General features: G+C 32.4%; 1 protein-coding gene across 6 annotated transcripts in view; it reads left to right on the forward strand.

The window, feature by feature from the left end:
- LOC148178177 (glutamate receptor ionotropic, kainate 2-like) overlaps nt 1-25,897 on the forward strand; it is a 116,976-nt gene that overhangs the window by 66,712 nt on the left and 24,367 nt on the right. For 3 of the 6 annotated variants that reach the window (XM_088029349.1, XM_088029348.1, XM_088029353.1), the window contains exons 8-11: nt 5,253-5,456; nt 8,982-9,185; nt 9,275-9,478; nt 18,567-18,671. In XM_088029349.1, coding sequence (XP_087885475.1) covers nt 5,253-5,456; nt 8,982-9,185; nt 9,275-9,478; nt 18,567-18,671 — 717 coding nt within the window. The remainder of the gene's footprint in view (nt 1-5,252; nt 5,457-8,981; nt 9,186-9,274; nt 9,479-18,566; nt 18,672-25,897) is intronic. The other 3 variants (XM_088029352.1, XM_088029350.1, XM_088029351.1) reach the window with 2 other exon arrangements.

A 25,897-nucleotide genomic window follows, 5' to 3' on the forward strand; every position in this document is an offset into this window, starting at 1 on the left:
AAGAAGAAACATTTAGGACTGATTTTGTGGCTTCCTCTTTGCTCCCATGTTTTCCACTGGCAATTGTGGCCCTGATGTATTAGAGCTGGTGTTCATATTACTGCCACCAATATTGTTCTTGCAACATTAGTCTTATTTTCAATAGATGCTTCTATATAGCCTTCTGGTACTGAAGTCGATTTCCACCCACCATGTCTCTTGATCGTTGCAAAATCGGCCCCTGCATTGGACAATATGGAAGCAGAAGATAGGCGAAAACAATGACCTCTATATAAATTTGGTGTGGGTAGCTTCAAGAACGTCGCAATCTTCTGGGGAATTTTTCCAAGAGTATTTATCCCTACTCCCTAAATTTCATTTCCGTGGCTTAAAAACTTCCAGAGTTACACATTTTTATTTTCAAAAATTTGAAAATTTTAGTTCATTTAAATAAAAAATTCTAAAAACTGGGTCTTTTGCTCTACAACGTTCAAATTTGGGGGAGTTGATAAGTAGATCCAAGCTAGTAACTTCCTTAAATTTCATTGTCTTGACGTAAAAAATTCCAGAGTTACAAATTTTTCATTTCAAAAATTGGAAGTTTTAAGTTCATCTGCGAAATAAAAAATTCTAAAAACTGCGTCTTTTGCTCTACAACGTTCAATTTTAGGAAATTTGACAAGTAGATCCAAACTAGTAACCCCCCTAAATTTCATTTAAGTGGCATAAAAACTTCCAGAGTTACACATTTTTATTTTCAAAAATTGGAAAATTTTTGTTCATGTAAATAAAAAATTCTAAAAACTGTGTCTTTTGCTCTACAACGTTCAAATTTGAGGGAGTTGATAAGTAAGTTTAAACTAAAAACTTCCCTAAATTTCATTGCCGTGGCGTAAAAACTTCCAGAGTTACAAATTTTTCATTTCAAAAATTGGAAATTTTAAGTTCATATGCGAAATAAAAAATTCTAAAAACTGCGTTTTTTGCTCTACAACGTTCAATTTTGGGGGATTTGACAAGTAGATCCAAACTAGTAACCTCCCTAAATTTCATTTTCGTGGAATAAAAACTTCCAGAGTTACACAATTTTATTTTCAAAAATTGGAAAATTTTAGTTCATTTAAATAAAAAATTCTAAAAACTGTGTCTTTTGCTCTACAACGTTCAAATTTGGGGGAGTTGATAAGTAGATCCAAACTAGTAACTTCCTTAAATTTCATTGCCTTGACGTAAAAACTTCCAGAGTTACAAATTTTTCATTTCAAAAATTGGAAGTTTTAAGTTCATCTGCGAAATAAAAAATTCTAAAAACTGGGTCTTTTGCTCTACAACGTTCAAATTTGGGGGAGTTGATAAGTAGATCCAAACTAGTAACTTCCTTAAATTTCATTGCCTTGACGTAAAAACTTCTAGAGTTACAAATTTTTCATTTCAAAAATTGGAAGTTTTAAGTTCATCTGCGAAATAAAAAATTCTAAAAACTGTGTCTTTTGCTCTACAACGTTCAAATTTGAGGAAGTTGATAAGTAGATCCAAACTAGTAACTTCCTTAAATTTCATTGCCTTGGCGTGAAAACTTCCAGAGTTACAAATTTTTCATTTCAAAAATTGGTAGTTTTAAGTTCATTTGCGAAATAAAAAATTCTAAAAACTGTGTCTTTTGCTCTACAACGTTCAAATTTGGGGGAGTTGATAAGTAAGTTTAAACTAAAAACTTCCTTAAATTTCATTGCCGTGGCGTAAAAACTTCCAGAGTTACACATTTTTCATTTCAAAAATTGGAAATTTTAAGTTCATATGCGAAATAAAAAATTCTAAAAACTGCGTTTTTTGCTCTACAACGTTCAATTTTGGGGGATTTGACAAGTAGATCCAAACTAGTAACCTCCCTTAATTTCATTTCCGTGGCATACAAACTTCCAGAGTTACACATTTTTATTTTCAAAAATTAGAAAATTTTAGTTCATTTAAATAAAAAATTCTAAAAACTGGGTCTTTTGCTCTACAACGTTCAAATTTAGGGGAGTTGATAAGTAGATCCAAACTAGCAACTTCCCTAAATTTCATTGCCGTGGCATAAAAACTTCCAGAGTTACAAATTTTTCATTTCAAAAATTGGAAAATTTTAGTTCATTTAAATAAAAAATTCTAAAAACTGTGTCTTTTGCTCTACAACGTTCAAATTTGGGGGAGTTGATAAGTAGATCCAAACTAGTAACTTCCTTAAATTTCATTGCCTTGGCGTAAAAACTTCCAGAGTTACAAATTTTTCATTTCAAAAATTGGAAAATTTTAGTTCATTTAAATAAAAAATTCTAAAAACTGTGTCTTTTGCTCTACAACGTTCAAATTTGGGAGAGTTGATAAGTAGATTCAAACTAGTAACTTCCTTAAATTCCATTGCCTTGGCGTAAAAACTTCCAGAGTTACAAATTTTTCATTTCAAAAATTGGAAGTTTTAAGTTCATCTGCGAAATAAAAAATTCTAAAAACTGCGTCTTTTGCTCTACAACGTTCAACTTTAGGATATTTGACAAGTAGATCCAAACTAGTAACCTCCCTAAATTTCATTTTCGTGGAATAAAAACTTCCAGAGTTACACATTTTTATTTTCAAAAATTGGAAAATTTTAGTTCGTTTAAATAAAAAATTCTAAAAACTGTCTTTTGCTCTACAACGTTCAAATTTGGGGGAGTTGATAAGTAGATCCAAACTAGTAACTTCCTTAAATTTCATTGCCTTGACGTAAAAAGTTCCAGAGTTACAAATTTTTCATTTCAAAAATTGGAAGTTTTAAGTTCATCTGCGAAATAAAAAATTCTAAAAACTGCGTCTTTTGCTCTACAACGTTCAATTTTAGGAAATTTGACAAGTAGATCCAAACTAGTAACCCCCCTAAATTTCATTTCCGTGGCATAAAAACTTCCAGAGTTACACATTTTTATTTTCAAAAATTGGAAAATTTTAGTTCATGTAAATAAAAAATTCTAAAAACTGTGTCTTTTGCTCTACAACGTTCAAATTTGAGGGGGTTGATAAGTAGATCCAAACTAGTAACTTCATTAAATTTCATTGCCGTGGCGTAAAAACTTCTAGAGTTACAAATTTTGCATTTCAAAATTTGGAAATTTTAAGTTCATCTGCAAAATAAAAAATTCTAAAAACTGCGTCTTTTGCTCTACAACGTTCAATTTTAGAGGAGTTGACAAGTAGGTCCAAACTAGTAACTTCCTTGAATTTCATTGTCGTGGCGTCAAAACAGCATCTAATCAACGCTTTCAATGGTATTTAAATGGACCGGCACGGTTTGTTGATCCTCCAGAGTATAGGCTATATCGATATTGGAGTGTATATTTAATATCGAAAAGAAAATCGATGTAAATTTAATAACAATTTATTACGTAAAATTTCAGTTTCATAAATAAAAAAATATAAAAATTTTGTATGAGCTTTAAAAACTAAGGTTTGTATAGATTCATTTTTGATTAATTTGTGAATTGATCGAGTTATTTCGATGTACAGCGCTGGGATTAGAGTCATCATCGAAATGAATTGCCACTTACATGTGGTAAAACACAAATGATATATCTGCGTGGTAAAGTGATACATTAACGCATTCATTTTCAAAAGAAATCTTGCAAATAAAGTAACTTTAATGTTAGATCGTCGGAAATAGTATATTAAAGAACGTGTTTTATAATGGCCAATTTAGTGCACGAGTTTCCGGTGTACAAAACGAGCCGTAGGCGAGTGCACCAAAAAAATAATTTCGATGCATTGACATATTTGAATCATCATTTAACCGATACTTCTCCCGGCGCATCCACCATTCTTATAATTAATGTTACCTAGCAGCATAATCATCAAAGATTTGTTTTCACATTACAAAAATATTTAAAAACATGAATATCACGTCTGGCCTTCGTTTATCTGGCACTCGATTAAACTTTTCTCATTTGTCATATTACGTCCGCTTCATTTTCGAACAATTTCAAAGTCCACGCAAACTGCGCAAAAAAACAAAGATCGTCAAGCATTAGGCTCGGAAATATTTTTCTCGACAAAAGCTACAGCTAAACGCACTAAATATACAGGGTGTCCCAGAACTCACGCCTAGCCGAAATAGCAATCAGGATGCCAAAAATGCAATTCGTTTTGTCCTGATGTGCATCAAAATTGAGAAATTGCTTAACGAAAATGACCAATCCCAGAAGCGAAAGCACACATAATATTAATGTTGCTAGGTTTCATAATTTAATCTTAAACAGGATAAATTGATTTGGTCTACTACATTTCTTTAACTGACGTCTAATGTCAATTTGACAAATGAAAACCACACGTATTCCCACCCGGCCTTGTGATTGGTCAACTTTGTCATGACTTTTCTCAGTTTCTGTTGGAGTTGGAACTTTTTTTCAGCAATTTACACATTCACAGCTTTTCCCGATATGCCCGGTTTTCGGCTAGGCATGAGTTCTGGGACACCTGTATAGTTACTGAAATATAAACACTACACTTTGTTTCTATTCACAAAAACATTTTGCAGTTTTAACCTTTCCATTTTTTTCATCTAGGGCCCGGATTAAGTTATTAAAACTCCCCCATTTCCTCTTCGACGTCGTTAAATTTTTTCATTCGGTGGCTTTAGCCTACAAATGATCTGACCCATACCGAACTGTGATAAACTGTGACTTTTATTGCTGGCAATTAATCTTCGCATCAGGAGAAAGTTGGGACTCTTTACCCTATACATTTTATTTAGGTGTTTTATGAAGTAGAACCAATAAAAACATGTTTTTGGTCAGACGAGATTTTTATTAAAGTGAGATCATGCATAACAGGATACAACGTAATTATTTCGCGATTTTACTGAAAAATAGCCATATAAGTCGTAAATTGAGTTGTGGATACAAGTAACAAGTTTTGGACTGTAAAAAGGATGAATTTGTGCGGTCAATATAATCCAATAAAAATTTCAAAGAAACGGAAGAGCAACCCGAGGGAATTTTTGTTACGTATGAGATTATCATCACAGATATTTCAGTAAAAATTGTCTTGGCAAAAGAACTCTCTTTAAATAAAAAACAAGATAAAACCCATTCGCCACATACTTACAAACAGCATTTTTTCTGCATTAACAGTTCCTGTGGATTGATGACTTGTTTATTATCTATGAAAGCAAACCAGCCCCCTTGGTGATTAACAGCGATCAGTTCTCCCTTTGTTCCGTCTGAAAAAACATGTAGCAAATTAATTGTGTTGCATTGTTCCAGGTGGAATTCAAAGGTCTCAGTGGTCCCATAGAATTCAAAGAGGGACGTCGAATTCAGTTTAAGCTTGACTTACTCAAACTGAAACAACACGCACTGGTCAAGGTTGGGGAATGGCGCCCTGGGGCAGGGGTCAACATTACCGACCGGGCCGCTTTCTTTGATCCTGGAACTATGAACGTCACACTAGTCGTTACCACAATATTAGTAAGTGTAAAGGATACACGTAATGCATAGAAAGTTCGCTTTGAACTTTGTGAATATTTCAGTGCTGCTAAATGGACTTGCGCTTGTTAGTTTTGCATGTATTTAGTTAAACGGACTTCTCCATTTAACTTCAATATAACAAAATTTCGTTGCGAATCAAGGGACTGTCGTCAGCATACAGGAGCAATTAGCAATAATGCCACTATGCTTAAACACCAATAAAATTTGAACGCTATTAATAGTATATTAAAGAACGTGTTTTATAATGGCCAATTTGGTGCACGAGTTCCCCATATTGTATGGGACGAGTGCACCAATGCCATTATAAAACAAGTTCTTTATACTATTTTTTCGAATTTGCACCCTTTTTTAATAATAAATTTAATTCTCCAATTCTAAGAGTTTTCGTGTAACACGATTGGTAATGGTTTTGTAACCACGACTTGTCACTTGATTTTTAAATTCAATTTAAAATTTGACATTTATCGAGTTTCACTATCACTGAATTTTAACCTAACGTAACCTAACCTCACAACCTGCATTCACATCTATTATTTTTAGGTACATATATTGTTGGCCGCAAAGGACAATTCAATTATATTGATACATTTTTTATTCACGCAGCAATTTATTAAACACGAATCGTAAAATCCAAATTGACCAAGAACTTGACAGGAAACAGGTGACAGCCAGACTAATTAGTTCTGCCAACTCTTTAAAAACAAAATTTTCTACTTGAGTTCTTTTATTAGTGATTCACGTTCGGTAGAAGTAACTAACGGATACTTTCGTGTCGCTACGTTGGATTTTTGAAATAACTAAGAATTAAACATTGGCATCACTCTCTGTCAAATAAATTTGTAATTAAAATTTGACAATCAAACGAAATGGAATCAACTATTATAAGACAACCAGTTTCAAATGGTAGAAAACAGAATATTTTCCTGCAAAAATCGGAGGAAGGAAAGTCAGAAGTTTATGGTTAATATATAGATATTTACATAACAAGTACGGAAAGTGACCAATTTTGCACGAGTGTGAAAGTAGATGCACGAGGCGCCAGCGAGTGCAGATATTACACGAGTGCAAGAAAGACACTTTTCGACGAGTTATGTACACTATTTTTCCTATGACCTTCCATCATCAGGAAAAAACCATAAGTTTCGACAATAGTTCATTTCTTATCTATTCTAAATGTCATTTTTCTGCGACCTTATATAAAAGTGACGTATTCCACATAGTTATATGGTTGATGTTTTCGTACATCCATTTGCGAAAGTAAAAGTTACTAGTGTGATATGAATATATTCGCATGGGCCTGTCAAACCTGATTTGTCAAAAACGACCTAACCAATTCACTTTTATCATTATGCATGTTGTTTTACAGTGAATCGTCTACATATTTGAGACAAAAATTCAAGAGTTACATTTGTATTTCAAAATAACTGTCAATTTTGACAGGTCTGTGCGGATATATTCATATCACACTAGTGACTTTTACTTTCGGAAATGGAGGTACGAAAACATCAACTTTCGGAGTCATTTAACCGTGTGGAAAATGTCACTTTCATATGGGGTCGTAGGAAAAATCAATTTCGCAATGCACACCAAACAACCAGAAAAATTTTGTTTCACACTGCGAAAAATTAATTAGGCAAGACTGGTCAGCACTCATGGGAGACGCAGCTGTAGACAATATTCCTTCAATCATTGTAACACTAACAGAGTCAGATTCAAAAGATGAAATCGATGAACTAGTTGAATCTGATTCGGAGCTCTGATGATTTTCTTCTTTTTCGTTTGGAAAATAACTATTTACCTTGACAAACCAGAAACTGTCATTTTGATGATATCTGTTCTACAAGGAATTACACTACAAAAGTTAACCTTAGTGACACAGCTCAAAAATAAAAGTTACTAAATTTAGTTACTTCTATAAAAGGTCTCAATTTTAGTGGCGGAAGGTACAAGGTGTTTATAAATGTTTCTAGCATCAAGGGTGGCTATGAAATGTCAAAGAAATTTTCTGCTCATTACAAATGTGAGTTTGGATTTGTCAACTGACATTTGCAGTTAACCTCAAACATGAAGCAAAGTAAATTTTGAGAAATAAACTATTCCAGTTGTGGTTTAAAACCTGAAAATTAAAAACTTTCGCTTAAAACCATAACTAAAACGTCATTGAAGTAAGTAACATTATAAATAATTTTCAAGATAGTTATATTCATTATGTAAACAAAGCGGCAAAATAGTGTACGACAGGAATTCCATAGCCACGCTTGATGCTAGAAACATTTATAAACACCTTGTATATATGAGAGCTGAGTGTATCTGACAAGTTAGGGGTTTTTATCAAAGTTGGCACTAATTTAGCGTGGGGGGTGTCAAAATAAGTTTGTTTACATTTTGATTGACACTTTTGGTTAAATCTGGAATTTATTGAAAATACAAAAAGATTTAAGTCTAATTTGATGAACAGTGGTTAATAAAAGATTTGTACTACGCGATGTGGATGTTTTTTTGACTACTAAACATGTTTGTAAACAAATCGCTTATTTTTCCAAATTAAACCTTTAGGCGAACATTTTGCATTCTATTAATAGAATTTGGGTTTAGATTCGAAGCAAGTGCAAGTATTGACGTTCAGTGAGCAAAAAAGACGAAGTTATCAACATTTAGACTCTCGAAGATTATATTTTTCTCTTTTTTTTTCTCAAAGGTTTCAAAGTGAGGGTTTTAATTTGAGGATCTGAACATGTTAAGCCATAAACTAAACATAACTGTTAATTACAGTTAAAAACTAGCACGATAGGTTATGTTTAATTACAACCCTTGTTTTTCAGTCTCACTGTGAGTTATGAAGATCCATCTTTTCATCAAAAAAAGTTCTATACATAACGAACAAAACCATTGACGATTTTTGTCTAAATTTTGAGAAAATTAAATAATTTCTCACATTGCTAATATTGTTTCTGTCATTTCAGTTGTCAACTGTCAACAAGACAATGCATGCGACATAATAAACCAAAAAATATCACTAAGAAGTACAACCCCATGCACAATTTTGCGTACAGTCCCAAAATTTGGACACATGTTGGACTTTGGACCTCACGTTCAAAATAAATAGCATATAGTATCGGTCCACTCATTAAAAAGTTAGGTTGGCAGCAGCCCCTAGCGATTTTTATCAGTAACAATTGGTAGTAAAAGCGTTTGACCTTGACGCAACAGTGGCATGCGTAGAAGCAATTGTCTTTCACAACACTGCCAAAACTTGTTAAATCTCTATTAAAATCTTTAATACACTCAACTTTGACAACGTGTTAACCTCAAAAGTCCCCAAGGAATTGAAAGCCAGATTTACACCCAAAAATTTTCGAAAATTTACACTAGAGAGCAATGAGCTGGACTTTAGATACCTATAAACGACTCCAAATTGAGTACTCTAATGGACTATTAAAGCGGCAAATTCGAAAAAAAAATTATACATTTTGTTGCATGTGCATGTCTCCGCTTCTTTCTCAGGAGAGTCCTTACGTAATGCTCCGTAAAGAAAAAAACTTCACCGGCAACAACCGCTTCTATGGATTCTGCGTTGACGTCCTGGAGAGCATCTCGAAAGAAATCGGCTTTGACTATCTTCTACAACTAGTTCCGGACCGGAAGTATGGCGCCCGCGACCCCATGACTGGTCAGTGGAACGGGATGGTGCGGGAATTGATGCAGCATGTACGTTAATGTGCACGGTTTTGCTTCCTGCATGTACAACAGCCAAACTAATAAAATGTGTAAAGTAACTTGGCTGATGGTGTTGGTAGGAGCAGCCGTACGTAATGCTAAAAACCCAAGATTATCTTTCCGGTAATGACCGCTATGAAGGCTTCTGCATTGACTTATTGAAGGAGATCGCTTCGATGGTAGGCTTTGAATACAGAATAGAACTTGTGCCGGACAGCAAATACGGAGTAATAGATTTAGAAACGGGGGAATGGAATGGCATTGTCAGGCAATTGATGGATAAGGTAGGTGAAGCGGCTGTTGAATTCTGGAAGAATGACTGTTGGAACTAAAATTTGCATATCCCACGCTTTTCGTTACACCTGTAAAAAACTCGTTAATGCTGTTTTCATCTCCCATTGAAAATTTCCATTTGATTTCAAACATCGCTAAAATTCCTTTTACCATCGCTCAAACACGCAATTACAGCTCGATGCACCACAAACCCTCCAAATACGATACGACGCGACGGCTGAAAGCTTCAGCAATATCAATGATACCGTCGGTAAAATGCAAACCGATACCATATTCTGACAAGCCTCGCCACACATGCAAATGCAAACCTCACATCACATTAAAATCTTACTTTTTTCTGCCAACAGCTAACATCAAATTAAAGGGAATTTGTGTTCCGCTCCGATTAGTTCTAGGCAAAGCCCCGGATTTATCGACGAAGGATTACTCGGTTTCAATCTGAATAAACAAAGCTTTATGATCAGAAACAGTTAAGGAAACCGTCAATTTGTAGCTTTGTTGTTAAATAGTTTGCAACGACAAAGACAATTTAATGTAAGAAAGTTGCCAGAAATCGGAACGAATCGATAAATTGCTTCCGCACAATACGCGCTAATTTTGAGTTTGCCAACGTTCGTACAATTGCGTCCAAAAATAATGCACCATGGTATGAATTCAATATGCACCCAACAATACATTTTACCTCTAGAACTTTTGGGTTGGTCTGCTTGAGATCTGAGCGTCAGTTTTTGTACAAGGGTGCGTCAGACAACCAAATTTTATTTACAACTCACTTGAAAACTCATTCAGATTGAGTCGACTAAACAACATGATTTGAAGACCATTGAAAGAAATTTTGAATCAATGTTTGTATTTTTAAGCAATGACCTCATTTTCACTATAAGTTGATTGCGATTAAATTAATCACGCATTTAATTAAGTTTGATTGCTGACATGGATGGATGATGGAATCAAATATTAATTTTAATTAAAGATTTAATTTTTAATTTCTAATTTATTTCTTAAAATTCATTTTTCTTTACATAATTCACTTTCATTGCTAAAAAAGTAAATTTTAGAACAATTGATTTTTAATTCTGATCAATAGTAAGTAACTAAGTATAGGGCGGTTTAATGCAATAATTGAAATTAAATTAAACTTGTAACTTACTTATGTCACTTTAACATAATGTTAAATATTTCATTTCATTCTAAATTGTTAGAGTAACAGTATCACTTTAGCAGGAAATTGTATAAAGGCACATTTAACAATCCTAGTGCTGTTAAAAATTTGGCAACAATACTAGTGTTGGTAATTTTGCTACTGTTTACATGTTTTACTGATTATGTATGGCCAACTAGCATTTATAATTTTTGAAGCGTCATTTTATACATTTTCTCGAGTTTTAGTTTTTCAAACATAGTTTTTTAGATGTAAAAACCCCAATAACGTTATTTGGTTTCGTAAAATTAAGGATTTAATTTTGTTTCGGTAAACCGGGTGTAAAGTCCGTTTTTTTATTAAAAAAACCACCAACACCGCACTCTCCCAGCACTTTACAACCGGCAACATCGTCGAAGGTGACTTTTTGGTCATAAAATCAAATAGGTTAGCTGCCTAATTGACAATTTGACTACACAAAACGGCCTTCCAGGCTGTGCCGAGTCTATTCAATCCTGATTTGCAATCCAACAGGCTGTAAAAGAAACACGTTTTTAACGGAAACACTGCCTAATTTTCAGAAATGTCAAAAAATTGACAAAAGTTTTCTCACCAAAAATCTCCCTAGGCAACGTTGTCGGGTGTAATGCAGGGGAAAATTGCGGTGTTGGTGTTTTTTTTTATAATTATAATTTATAATTTTTTTAATTATTTGTCTCTAGCTATAAAATATAGTTTTTTTTAACTTTGCCATAAAAATACATTTTCTGTCATTCTTTGGGACCTAAGAAACTCAAATTTTCTTCATTTTTTTCACTAGTAATTAACTTATGTTTCTACTAACTAGTAAGTGAAAAAGTTACAAAACAATGAGAGCAAGTGATTTGACATGTCAAAATTGACAATTATATTTTTATTTAATTTAAGCGAAATTTGAAAAATTTCATACTGCACTTTTAAGCTAATCTAAATTTTAATCATTCGTCAACTCTATTATTACAAGTTAACATTAGATTAAAACAAAACTTAACTTCACACGTTGAGTAATCTACTATATTTTGTCTGTATGTCCTGAAACTTTATTTACAAATATTTTTTCCCCAATTTCAGTAAATTTGAATCAACAAAAAGGCTGTAATTTATTGGAGATCAATTCTGGTCATCAGGTAAGACCCACCACTTGAGGGTGATTATGTTTATAGGGTCTTGCGGTCAGTTTGGTGGAAACTGTTTAAAAAGTTAAAGTCATAAACGCTCCACCGTATTTATACGTTTCTTTTACCACCACAGAACAGCAAAATAAGATCGAAATAATTTTAGAACAGGGTTTTTGCAAACATTGATAAATTACCATTTTATGACTACTCAGATGTGCTAGGACTTATACCTGCCCCGGCGAGGCCCTCAAAATGCTATTTGGAAATAAGCAATGGTGCATTATTTTTGGACGCAATTGTACCAACGTGTTTTAATAAATCCTACCGAGAACTGCGAGTTTAGAACGCAAGAATTTTATTTGATTCGTTCGCTGAAAATCATTGACTCAACCAGCTCAGGAATGAATTCAAAAGTTTTATGCATTCTGAGCACATTATTTGAGCTCTTAATTTTCTTTTGCTAGTCAAAAATTAGAAGTAAATTTCTGCTTGTTTAGTTTCAAGGAGAAGTAATGCTAATTATGCATTTTAACACTTCAGTAACTTGCTTTTTACAGTCGATTACTTGTCCAATAACTGCGTCATTAAGTCTTTTCAGAACGTCACGTTTGCGCAAATGATGCAATTCAAAGTCCTGTGTTGAACTAAATCAAAATGCAATCGCTCGAATTAAGTCATACATCCACGGCATTTTTAATTTAAAGCGAACCGATTTCAAATGAAGAAAGGCGTGCTGAGACTGTTGATGCGATTTATTGATCACTGCAATATTTCTGCACGAGTACGTAGGAAATGTTATGGCGGTTGGAGTTTAGACAGCCACTGAATACATAAATGAAATTATTTAGGTGTCTTACGTTTGAGGTTCGTCAAGTTTGAGCATCACATCGCAAAAAAATTTCAAACATTTGCCATAATTTTGTGCTAATTCTGTGCCAATTTGTGCTGCAATTTTTAAATTCTGTGCTCTTTTTGTTTTTGAGATATTACTAAAACACAAGTGATGCTCAAACTTGACGCCTAGCATCATAATTCACAAAAATTAATCAAATTGGTCTTATAATTTTATACTAATTCTGTGCTAATTTGTGCAGCAACTTTTAAATTCTGTGCTCTTTTCGTTTTTGAGTTATTTTAAAAAAAGGTACAAAAAATAGTAGGCAACCCAAAATACAGATTTTTAACGAATTTTCTTTCAAGAAGCGTCAAGTATTTGTGTTTGAATACAGCAATATTCTCTAAAGACATTATTCCAACGCGCCTAGCCAACTATTCCTCATTTTACGACGTGATTAAAAGAAAAATAAATGATAGAACAGTTCTTACTCAGCAAATTTTTAAATTGTGCAGAATATAAAGGGCGTTAATTAAATTATGTATGTATTATTAGTATTATCATTTAGTATGTCCGGTAATCAAAACAAAGATTTTTTAATTCTAAATATGAATATTAAAAAGCTCCAATCATTTGACGATCGTTCAAAGAAAATTTGTTAAAATCTGTATTTTGGGTTGCCTACTATTTTCTTACATTTTTAAATAACTCAAAAACGAAAAGAGCACAGAATTAGCACAAAATTATCGCATATTACTTAAGGGTCTACGCTACGCATATACCCGGTATATGGCTTACGATTTTTCGTTTTTGAAGCGCATTTTGGACTTTGAAAAATAGCTCGACCTCTGTATGTATGCGTCTCTGGTAGAGCTATGGAGGTGACATCTTCGAATTTTGAAAAAGTAAAAAATTTGACTTTGATTAATTAAAAACTGAAATTCCCATTTTTCGTTTTTAAGGAATATGAAGCAACCTAAGAAGTTAAAAAAAATACCAACATGTGGAGAATTAAAACCTCTATGGAGGTGACATTTTTGTTTTTGTCATTATGCTATAATTTTGAAGTTATTAATAAAAAAACAAATCAAAATAGGCAACCAACAGTACAACTAACGCAAATCATCTTATGCAAATATCATGATTTACGACCGCTCACTAGGGGGTCACTGACGTTCCGCCCAATTGTAATAAACTGCTATCGGGTAAAAGTAGGTAAAGACCCAACTGGTCGCTCTCGGCAACAAACATCGAAGGTACTTGTAGCAAGTGAATTGAGAAATAATATTTTTAAATTGTAATATAATTCACTGTTTTCCACACCACCCTTGGGGTACAGAGAGACGGCGCGTTTTTTTTAAGTGCTCTCCCCAATAGGCCTACTGTACTCTTTTGACTCTAACTATAAAACTACTTTATTTTAGAAATGACAATCCGGACATTTGAACGAACATAATTTATAAGTCTTTCTTTAAAATTCTTCTAATCGTTTGTTCTCGGCTAACTCTAGAATCTATTATTTCAGGAAGTAAGGCATTCATATAAAATTTTTCCAAATGGGAAACCATAAATGTATTCCAAAAATCATTGTCTCTCTCTACAATTGTATATTTCAAATCTAGTTTTGTATAAACTACAAAAAAACATGTATCCCGTTTAGTAATATGCAGCTGACCTTGAATTTGATACATATAATTATGGGACCGTTTTAATTCTATTGTACCTTCGTTATTAGGATTAATTTGACAGAAATCTATAAGTTTCTCGTTTACCGCTCTTTCAATGGTGCTGTTTCTTGCTGAATAAGGACATTTAATTTCAATTATCGCATCAGTTCCAATTAACCCATCAGGGGTGGCGCCTAAAAATTTTTTATCATCGTCTATAAACAAACCGCAATTTTGAACTTTTAAACCCGTCATTTCCATAAATTTATTTGTGGCTTTTTCTTCATTATCAACTCCGTATTGTAATGCATTCGGTAGTTTTTTTGACCTCAAACCAGAACCATATAACAATGACTTTACCGTGTTTGACGTGTCTGTTCCGTCTCTCATTTTACAAATTTTTCCGAAATTACTCGCTGTCAATCTAATTTGCCGTTCTTTGTTCCATTCATCGCTATGCCGCTGCTGAACTGTTTTTCTTTCAATATCTAAACCATTGGCCAATGACAGCTCATTTAAAAATATATTTTTTCTTGTTTCGTACTCCTCCAATAATATGTCCGGAACTACTTCGTTGGAGTTTTTGTTACACGCACCATAATCCGAATCTGCACTTTGTAATCTAACATTAATTTTTCTACCATGCTTTTTCTTCTTTTGTTTTAATTTATGTTCCCGAAATTTATTAACGTATATTCCCGGAGTATCAAATCCCGCATTGTTTTTTAAAAATTTATATGATCACTATTAAAATTCAATGCTGCCGCATAACATCTCCCTTGGTAAGACCCGGCAAGAGAAAAGTTAATTCGTTTCCCACCTACAAATTTATTAACGACAGAATTGAAACATTCCACTATGTTATTATCCACGTCGTAAAGTAAACTAACTGACAAATTCGCGACTCTATTTAATGCAGGTAAAAATATATCGTAGAGAGAACTATTTTTAAAATTATTATACTCAATCAAATTTGTGGTATTTCCAACTTTATTACAAAAATAAGTTGCGCATTTACTGTGATCACCGAATATCTGAGCAGGTCCATTATGAATGTCTCGTTTTAAATTTTCGATTTTTTCTGAGAATGGGAAATTTTCATTTTTTCTGTATCTAATCGCACTTACTACAGCTGTTCTAAATTTAAGTATATTTGTTCGCAAAAATTTTCTAACTTGAAGGTCTGTTCTGGGAATTTTTGAAATTTCGCGCAATTTTGTACAATAATTTCTTAAAACATGATTTCTATACTCAATTTTTTGAATAAAATATGTTGGTCCATATGGTCTTGCTGCTTGAATTTTCTTATACACACTACTGTCTCCATCACCGATAATAAATTTAAATCTTAAATTATGCATCTGAACAGACTTTTTAAAAGCCTCTAAAATAACACCTGCCTCCATTGATGTGGATGATTTTTTCCAATTTGCAAAACATTTATGGCGGGGCGCTGATTTCTTATCAGTCTTGAATCGTTTACAAAACTTGCATAATTTATTTTTAACAGCCACATATAAAATTTTTTTGGTTCTCGCAGCGATTACACATCCAACTCCCGATAAAGCATTATAATTAGACTTATAAGAACGCTTGGACCATATTCCATCAACAATTACAGTAATAAAAGGTACCCCATCAGCATCAATATCACCTAATTCCACCGCTAATTTACTTTCTTCTTGTCCAGCAGATAGCATTTCATCAATAGCCAATGTTTGCGTTTTTTCAAAAACTTTTCTTTCCGTGTTAACGTATTTTTTGGAACTCATTTGTGGAATATCTAAAGCGGCACAAAATTCAGTTAATTGCACATGACCCCCACCTACAGCAACATTTCCGCAAACAATAGATTCATTAATTTCACATCTAGCATTTTCTGGTTCTGAACTGAAAGTATCTACAATTCTACACATGTTACACTTATACGTAAATATACTTTTTAAACCTATTCGTTTTTCCGCAATTATATCAAAGTTCTGAAAATTGCAATTAAATTGATCGTGTTTTAAATTTTTTATAGTATTAAACAAATGATTTATATCTACAATTCTACGACCACTGAGAGAAAAATTTGTATTATTGGAAACATTTTCTATTTCAAAGACATCGTCCGATAACTCTGACTCAAAACCGCTATTTACATTTTCACTTTTGGAACTCTTTCTAACATTTTTCCATAACCGTTTCGCAATTTGCTTTCTACTTTTTCGTTTAACTGATGTGCTTACATGATTTATTGAACCGTTCGCCATTGTAAAATAAAATAATTAAAAGCAAATAATAATCTAATCTAAAAAACAAAAATTTTGCCAGCAACGATAAACACTCTCTATATCTGTAATAAACAGCAATTCTGATACAAGCAACTCACCCACTTTGAACAACAAAACTCACTAAAGAAATTTAGAAAAGTAAATTGATTCAGAAGTCGAGCACAGTCAAAAACACAAGTGTTCACAGACTGAAAGAATTTAAATTTTTTTTTTCAAGATATTTATACATAGGGCTTTCATCCCTTTATTTGTTGTTGTAGTGGGATAAAGAAGTGGGGCTATCACCCTCTAAATGTCTTTTTCTAAGTAGGCAAGCTAAGAAACTCAAATTCGTATTTAATTGCTTTTGGATGATTGGAGTTTAGGGATTTGCAATATTTTCTTGAAATGGAAATTATGGTGTTAATCTCGGGATTTTTAAAAAAAAAACATTTTTGAAAGCAAATTGTCTTATTATATCCAAAAATAACTCAAAAAGGATAAGAGCACAGAATTTGAAAATTGCAAATTGGTACCACAGAATTAGCACAAACTTATGGCATATCAATTAATCTGTCTTGCCATGCATGATGCTCAAACTTGACGATTGTTCAAATTTGTTTATCAGAATAACTCAAAAACAAAAAGAGCACAGAATTTGAAAATTGCACCATCAATCAGCACAGAATTAGCACAAACTTATGACATATTATTTAAGCTGTTTCGTGATGCATTATGCTTAAACTTGACGCTTCTTGAAAGAAAATTTGTTGAAATCTGTATTTTGGGTTGCCTACTATTTTTTGTACGTTTTTTGAAATAACTCTAAAACGAAAAGAGCCCAGAATTTAAAACTTTCAGCACAAATTAGCACAGAACTAGCGCACAATTATAAGACCAATTTGATCACTTTTTGTGACTCATGGTGCTAGGCGGCAAGTTTGAGCATCATTTTTGTTTCTTGAATAACTCGAAACAGAATTAGCACAAAATTATGGCATAGGTTTGAATTTTTTTTTGCGATGTATGATGCTCAAACCTGACGGAAATAATTTAAGTTTTCCGGCGCCTCCACCATATTTAGAGTGGAAACAAACTGTTTCTAATTGTTTCTAATAGTTTTGATTTTTATATTATAAAACTTGTTAGATCCAGAACTTTATTTCCTAGTGCGTTTGTGTCTTATCGCGCCGTAAATCGAATATTAATTTACCAATTAAACTCGAAAATGCAGATAAACCAATAATCCGGATTGAAAGCCATTAAGTTCCCGTACTGCGTTATAACTTGAAACCACGAAAATTTCATCGTAATCGCTTCCATTGCCCAAAATTAATTTCCGGTAACTCATCCTTCAACACGTGTTACATCTCATAAAGCTGCTGCGAAAATATTAAAACACTAAAGACCGCCGCAATTTTGGTGAACATAACCGATTAAATTAAATCTGCGGAATTCGAATAGTTGTCATTGACAAAGTTCCGCCACTCGGAACAATTTTATGTTATAATTGTTCAACTTTTTTCAGTAATTTAGATAATTGGTGATAAAACCTTAATGCATTGGGTGGAATTTCGAACATAAATTTAGTAGTCTTGTTAATTCTGACCAAATAACGCTTGACAAACGCTATCAATTGCTCGGGAAGCATGAATTTATTTCAGTAACATCGAAACTCCCGTTTTTTCCAATTCAAATTGATTCGGATTTATGCAAACTACTATAAGACTTTTCGAATTCCGCTCGCTTCACCAGTTAATCTTATTTTAATAAATCAGCTCGGCGGTCCGTTGACTATTTTCCAAATTTAAAATTTGCGGTCTAATCTTAAAGTGATTTATTTAAAACTTCGTCTAAAATGAAATATTACAGCCGTCAAAGAAAGCGATTAATTTCTGACGTTACCGGGAATTACACGCTACAAGGTGCACTTTTGTAAAATAAATTACAAGTTTTAAAAAAAATCTGAAAAATTTGATTTATGAATTTTGTTGTGATTAATTGCATTATGGTTTTCGCACAGAAAGCAGATTTAGCTGTGGGATCGATGACCATAAACTATGCCAGGGAGAGCGTCATCGACTTCACGAAGCCTTTCATGAACTTAGGAATCAGCATTCTGTTTAAGGTAAGCAAATTCCAAAAGCACATATTAAATGCATATTTTATGAGAAGTTTGAAAAATTTTTAATGTGTGATATCGATATGATCTTAATTCATTTTTCCTTACTTTTAAAATTTAGGTAGTTTAACGACTACTAACCCCATCAACAAGTTTCCACTAACATCTAGTGTTACAACACAACTTTATTCATGCGAAAACTAGTTTCGAACATATTGTTTGTGCAATTAATAATAGTAATGGAGCTTAAGAAAATTCAAACTGTAACTTAATTCCGACTTCACACTAGCTTTAACAATGTCATTGTGTTGTGTCTCTGGACACTTTGCAATCTTCCCCATTTGTGTTCATCCAAGCATCACTTACGTCATTGTTACACAACATATTTGGTGGTTGTAAGGCTCTCAACTAACTATGCATTTAATGCAAAGTTAGTTTGAACATCACATAGCTAACCTGACACGCGAATGCTACTCTAAATTACATAAAAAGAAAAGTTTGAATAGAAACTTTGTAACACACAAATTTGCCTAAACTTTTAAACATAACATAAATTTTTCTTGCTTTTAAAACGGGTGAAATTTAGCTTTTTGGGTAAAATATCAGATAGCTAGGGACTGCGATTCCAAATCGTATTTTTATTTTACGACAACAAATACTCGTACAATTTACTAAAAATTATCTTATCCGGCACACCAAGAGTGTAATTAAACATGTTCGGAAGCCACAATTTTATGCGTTGGTTGAACTAGATAAATTCATTTTAAATAAAAACAGCTATTGTTTTTAAAATTTTATAGTAAAAAACGAGACTTTACCGCTCGTGTGTTTTAAATAATCGATATTTATTATACGAAAATACACCGTGTTTCAAAACGATTTTCATCTAGTTAACGTTAAAATCGCCAATAGGGAAAGAATTGAAACAAAAAACAGAAAAATTAAGAAGAGGGTGTGTCAGTTTCATCCCTTCGGCGATCCAGTATTTTGGGGTAAAAAAAAAGTTACAATCATTACCTTGAAAAAGCAGCATTTTTTAATTTGTACGGAAAATTATAGGCGATTAAATGAAAATCTTTTTGAGACACGGTGTATCATACAAATTGTTTTTTAAGTTTTTAAGTAAACCAAACTCTATTATACTAAATAATACTTAAAATAATAATAAATAATACCTGACAGAAGTGACAGCATTGACAAATTTTTTTTCCTACGACCCCATATGAAAGTGGCATTTTCCACACGGTTAAATGACTCCGAAAGTTGATGTTTTCGTACATCCATTTCCGAAAGTAAAAGTCACTAGTGTGATATGAATATATCCGCACAGACCTGTCAAAATTGACAGTTATTTTGAAAAACAAATGTAATTCTTGAATTTTTGTTTTAAATATCTAGACGATTCACTGTAAAACAACATGCATAATGGTAAAAATGAATTGGTTATGTCGTTTCTGACAAGACAATTTTGACAGGTCTGTGCGGATATATTCATATCACACTAGTGACTTTTACTTTCGGAAATGGAGGTACGAAAACATCAACCATCTAACTATGTGAAATACGTCACTTTCATTCATATAAAACCTCATGGTCGTAAAAAATGATATTTAGAATAGATAAGAAATGAATTATTGTCAAGGCTTATGGTTTCTTCCTGATGATGGAAGGTCGTAGGAAAAATAGTGTACACAACTCGTCGGAAAGTGTCTTTCTTGCACTCGTGTAACATCTGCACTCGGCTGGCGCCTCGTGCATCTACATTTACACTCGTGCGAAATTGGTCACTTTCCGCACTTGTTATGTAAATATCTATAGCGTTTAAAAACCATGCATGGAATGTGACTATTACTCTCTTGAGAGTAATGGCGTACTTTGCCTTAAATGAGTGAGTAAAAATCACTTTATTGGTGCTTTTTGGATAATAGATATTTATTATACAGGGTCCGGCAACACTTGTGTCCACCCCTAAAATCGTCTTTAATTTTAAAGAAAATTTTTAAAAATTTGCATATGCTCATAGTTGACAAAGCTCTAGAAGCTGACGCAAAAATCTGTTTTTTATCACGGTTTGTTTGGCGTCGCGACGCCTAAGAAGTATAATTTTTAGCGATTTTTGGGTTTTTGCGAAAATATTCGCGAATTCAATTTTTTTTAAACATAATTGTAACACAAATATTTGAGTTTTTATTTTAAATCTAATGCAAACTGCGTTTAAAATTTCCGAAAAAAACGCTGTTTTATCAAGTTAGTTTTCTAAATTATGACGGCACAGTGGCAAACTACGTTTACACCAAAATTTCACAAGTTACTTCATTCGCTCTTATAAGTGTTAATTCCGATTAACACGGGCATGTTGCACTAGAAATCGTTAATTAACATCGACAAAGCGACAATTTTACCAAGTAAGACTTTTGTTACAATCTAAAGAGAACCAAAGGATAGATGTCATTTGTGACACAAGATGTTGACAGATGGGTGTAAACGTAGTTCCTAATTTTGACGTAATGAAATTGGAAACAAACTTGATAAAACAGCATTTTTTTCTCAAATTTTGAATTTGAAATTTTTAACACATTTTTACTGAAAAACAATTAAATTAGGGGTTGAATTTACAAACCCTCACAATTACCTAAAAATTACATTTTTAAGGCGTCGCGACGCCAAAAGTATAAGTGATAATAACAAACGTTTGCATCAGCTTCTAAAGCTTTGTCAACTATTAAGCGTTATGCAAATTTTCAAAATTTTATCTTTAAAATTAAAGACGATTTTAGGGGTGGACACAAGTGTTGCCGGACCCTGGATAAGAGTGTAAGGACGTAAATTATTCACGCCAAAAATCAGTTAATCTCGAGATCGTAGATCGAGAGAATAAAATTTTTGGGGTGAATAATTTGCCCTTACACTCGAATATAATACTAGATTTTATCCAAAACCTCTGTTGGGTGCAACTAAGGCACTAAAAAAATTTACAGAAGTGACAGCAGTGACAAATTTTTACCATTTAGAAAGCTATGCCTGCGTTGTCATGGAAATGCAGCATAATTTTCTGTATGGTCTCTAGAGAGTAATAGAGTACTTTATCTATCTCAAATGAGTGAATAAAGATCACTTTATTAGTGCATTTTGGATACAAGCAATTCAAGTGGTTAAAATAGATGTTTGATTTGCAGAAGAATGTCTCATATACAAATTATAATCGCATGTGGAAAATTGTTATTAATAATCTCATCAAGGGTTTCTGTGAAGTATAAAATTGGAATGATAATAACAAACGAATTGAATAATTGGTAAATTACCTAATTTAGAAGCGCTCCAAAAGCTGTTAAATCCGATTTACTCTGAACATGAAGACCTAATTTATTATCGATACATACTATACTATATTGTTATTGAAATAGTGCCTACAGCACCGGGAGATTGTTACTTTGAAATTCCTAGTTTATGAATAAATTGGTCTGTGGTCTTTAGAATTTACAACTTTCACGCCAAATTTTAAAATGGTTTTCGATTTTTCCTTGATTTTTACAAATAAATCGATAATACTATCGCGGAAACAAAATTTCAAACATCAAATTGATTGATGTTTAAAAATTGTAAACTGTCCTTTGTCTTTATAACCTTAAAATTTGTAAAAGACTCAGCAAGTGTCAGAAATTTACTTTGTATGTCAGTCACAATGACAATAAAGCTTGATTTACATTGCCATGTCAAAAAGTGATGTTCGAAATTTTGATTCCGCGATAGTAAATAATATTTATTTTGTACAATCCGACGAATGTCTAAATTAACAACAAATTCATTTAAAAATTGAACGTTAAGGTGTCAATAAAAATGTCAAATGTAAATCTCTATCTAAATGTAAATACGAATCCACCTTCTTCCACGCATATTTTGACATTTCAATGTTGACACTCAATGTCCACCAAAGCTCTGACTTCTCCTGAGACTGCGAGTAATGCGACAGTTATGTTATTACTTTGACAGCGTGACAGCAGTGAACTTAGTTGCATTAGTTGCATAATAAATCTCATTCATATTTTCTAAATAGCTTTTGGCGATTGTCAAGGATCGTCGGAAAAATATTGTAAGCAACACGTACTGTATGTAACTAACGATCTTGGCTCCTTACAATCGTGTAATTAAAATGCCTCGATCCATAATCTCTATCATTACACAACTTGTTGGTAAAATAACTAGTTTAAATAAGTACACAAAGTTGTTTTAATAATTTTGGTACTTACATAATTATAAAAGTTAATATATGTTCATTGCTGGTTTAAGTAGGTACTGAATTTTTTTTCTCTCAACAGTTGGCGCTTCATCCCCTTGTTTAACAAAAAAGCCCCTTGCAAAAGTACACCTCGAGAGTTCATCGCATTTTACTTCCGAACCATCAATCAAATCAAAAAAATTATGGAGATAGAAAAGATTCTTCTTGAAATTCTGCGTAAGGCAGTATGTTAGTCATTTGTAGTCTGCTACAATTGACTTTATCATTATTAAAGTTTAACTCAGTTACATTTCAGAGTGTCATAAAAATCAAATACAAACAAAGTTGGTTAACAATTCAGTAGCATTTATGGGCTTTAATATCATTGCAGCAATAATTTTAAAAAAATTCACATTTATTTTAATGAAATCATGCAATTTTGATTTTTGTTTTAATTTCTTCAATGATCTTTAACCCGTCATTCTTAAACGGTAGTAGAAAAAATATGTATGTTTTATGTACTTATTTACACCTTAAGACAATTTTATTATCTCTGAATTCTCTGAATACTGATTTAGTGCAGCAAAACGGGTTTTAGGTTCGGCATCGTAAATTGTAGAATTTTGGTTTGAAAATGCTAAGTGTTCTAATGAAGTTAAATATTAATAAACAAGAAGAAATCTCGCAATGAGCCATACTTTCTTTATTTTTTTTAGAAAAACGAATTGAAGTTTCCATTTAGAGACATTTAGTGAAAGGTCATTTAACTATAATTTACTGACGTTTATTATTTGATGATTTTCATAGTTTGACAGTATGTAGCACCAACTTACCAATCAGTGCTTGGAGCGTTTCTTAAAGCATCGGAAACAATTAAAAAACAATGCTATAATGTTGTTCTTAAAGCATCGAATCAGAAAAAAACTTTTTTTTAGATCTAATTTTAACCAGTCGTCAAAATTTGTAAAACTTAAGTATACATTTGTTAAATGTAATATTAAAATGCCTTTCCAACGATGTCACATGAATATACAGGGTGATTTTTAAAAAACGGCAGGCGTTGTAAAATTTTCATTTATGAAGCGATTTTAAAAATTTTAAAAACAAATTAATTGGCTTTTAATTTACTATAAGCTGATGATTTTAGAATGTCCTAATATATTTTGGGCAATATTCAACTTTTCTTATTTTAAATTTGGACCCATATATTGTTTTTTAATTTGGAAGATATTAACTTTCTTCTACTTTTACAAAAAAAAATAAAAAAAACTCATTCATTTTTTACATCTTGGACATTCTTTGAAAAAGTCAGAAAATATAATTATTATAACCGACACCTTCAATAACCATAATTTCGTTTTTGGAATTCGTGGTCATCCGTTTTCTATTTCCTTTATGTTTTGCAGCTGTTGCATTCTTCTTGCACTTACTATAAATCAAAAATATATCGCATCTTTCATCATTAGAAAACATTTTGTTCGGTGCGCAAAAGGATTTAAAATTTTCGAAAATAATCAAATTATGACATTACTGTCAGAAAATTGTATTTTTGGTTGCATTCGGTAGTCGTCAGGGTCGTCATCTTAGGTATAAAAATTTGCTTAGCAGATATTGTCGCTGGTGTCACTTATAAAAAGAACTTTTAAAGCAAAAGCGAGGATTTTAAATTAGTAAACAATAACATACATGGATTACAACAACACATTTGTTCAAGTTTCATTCAAGTTAACTCAGAGACCAGTAATTTCGAGGTTTAAATTCTTTACGCACATTTATTTTGAATTACTAATTTCAAGTTTATAATTTGACAAAATTTTGCAGCTTTATGGCAAATTTGAGAGAATTAATGAATGAATGGGTCTTTTCATATACAATCAAATAGTTTAAAGTAAATGGCATGAACATGACAATACATATTATAACAAAACAACCCTTAATTTTGAAGAGACATGCAAATATTTCGCTTGAAAAATACGATCTGCACTCCATTCCATTGCTTTAGTCACATATTTTATTAATCGCAAACGAATGCTGAACATTTCACGTATCCTATAAAACGCAAAAATAGTAGAAACATGCTCGTTTTAAAATTTTAGTGGCGCGTGTTTTCACACAAATATCCGCCAATTCAGCGTAATTTTATGATGAATAGTAAGATAAAGCAAGTCCATATCAACCAGAAATTTCAAAGCCTTGGGTTACAGGTTCGTTCGAGAAAGTTGTCAGTTTCATGCCTTTTGTTTCAGGGAATTTTCTACATGACATTTATTTGCATTTCTTAGTCTAACCAATCAGAAAAAGAGAATATACAAATAGCGCCATCGTAACACACAGAAAATTTTTTTATAAGCCTTTTAAAATGTCAGCGAATGTCGCATTATAAAAACAAAGAGCACTTTTGTATGGACATTATCAATTAAAAATCTCACTATATTAATTAGTACTGGAGACGATGATTTCTACTATTTTTATAGAGTTGAAATAGAAAAAATTGTTAATCTATGGGCGTGACATTCTTTATTCAACTACTCTTTTGTGTATTCATTGGTTCAAATTATTCCTTTGAAAATTCCATAATTTGAAATGGACGGTTTTTTGCCCCGAAATCTGAATTTAAAATCGGCGGTAGGGTAAAAATAAACAAAGTAGAATTTTGAGCTTTAATCAGCTAAGCAAACCACAAAATAAAACATTTTTTAATATAATTTTTTAATTTCTTAATAACAGATCAAATGAATTAATGAGATTACAATAATTTATTAGTTTGTTTCTCAATTTTTAACTTTTCATAGAAGTTGTCTCGATTTTGTACTTATTCATTTTTGTCTTTTAATGCAAGCAAGTAAATGTTCTTTTGGCCTCATGAATTGTAAACGTCAAATTAACATTCAAATGACATCTTCGGAAACATATTTACAAGCGCCCTAGACGTTTACACACGCCGTGCGGTAAAAATTGTCCAAATCGTCTGATCTTCAGATGCGTTTATAAATTAAAATCACTTTACCATAATGAA

This window comes from Gnatocerus cornutus, chromosome 2 (assembly GCF_029298725.1).
Source record: "Gnatocerus cornutus isolate USDA-ARS CGAHR chromosome 2, icGnaCorn1.1, whole genome shotgun sequence".
NCBI lineage: Eukaryota > Metazoa > Arthropoda > Insecta > Coleoptera > Tenebrionidae > Gnatocerus > Gnatocerus cornutus.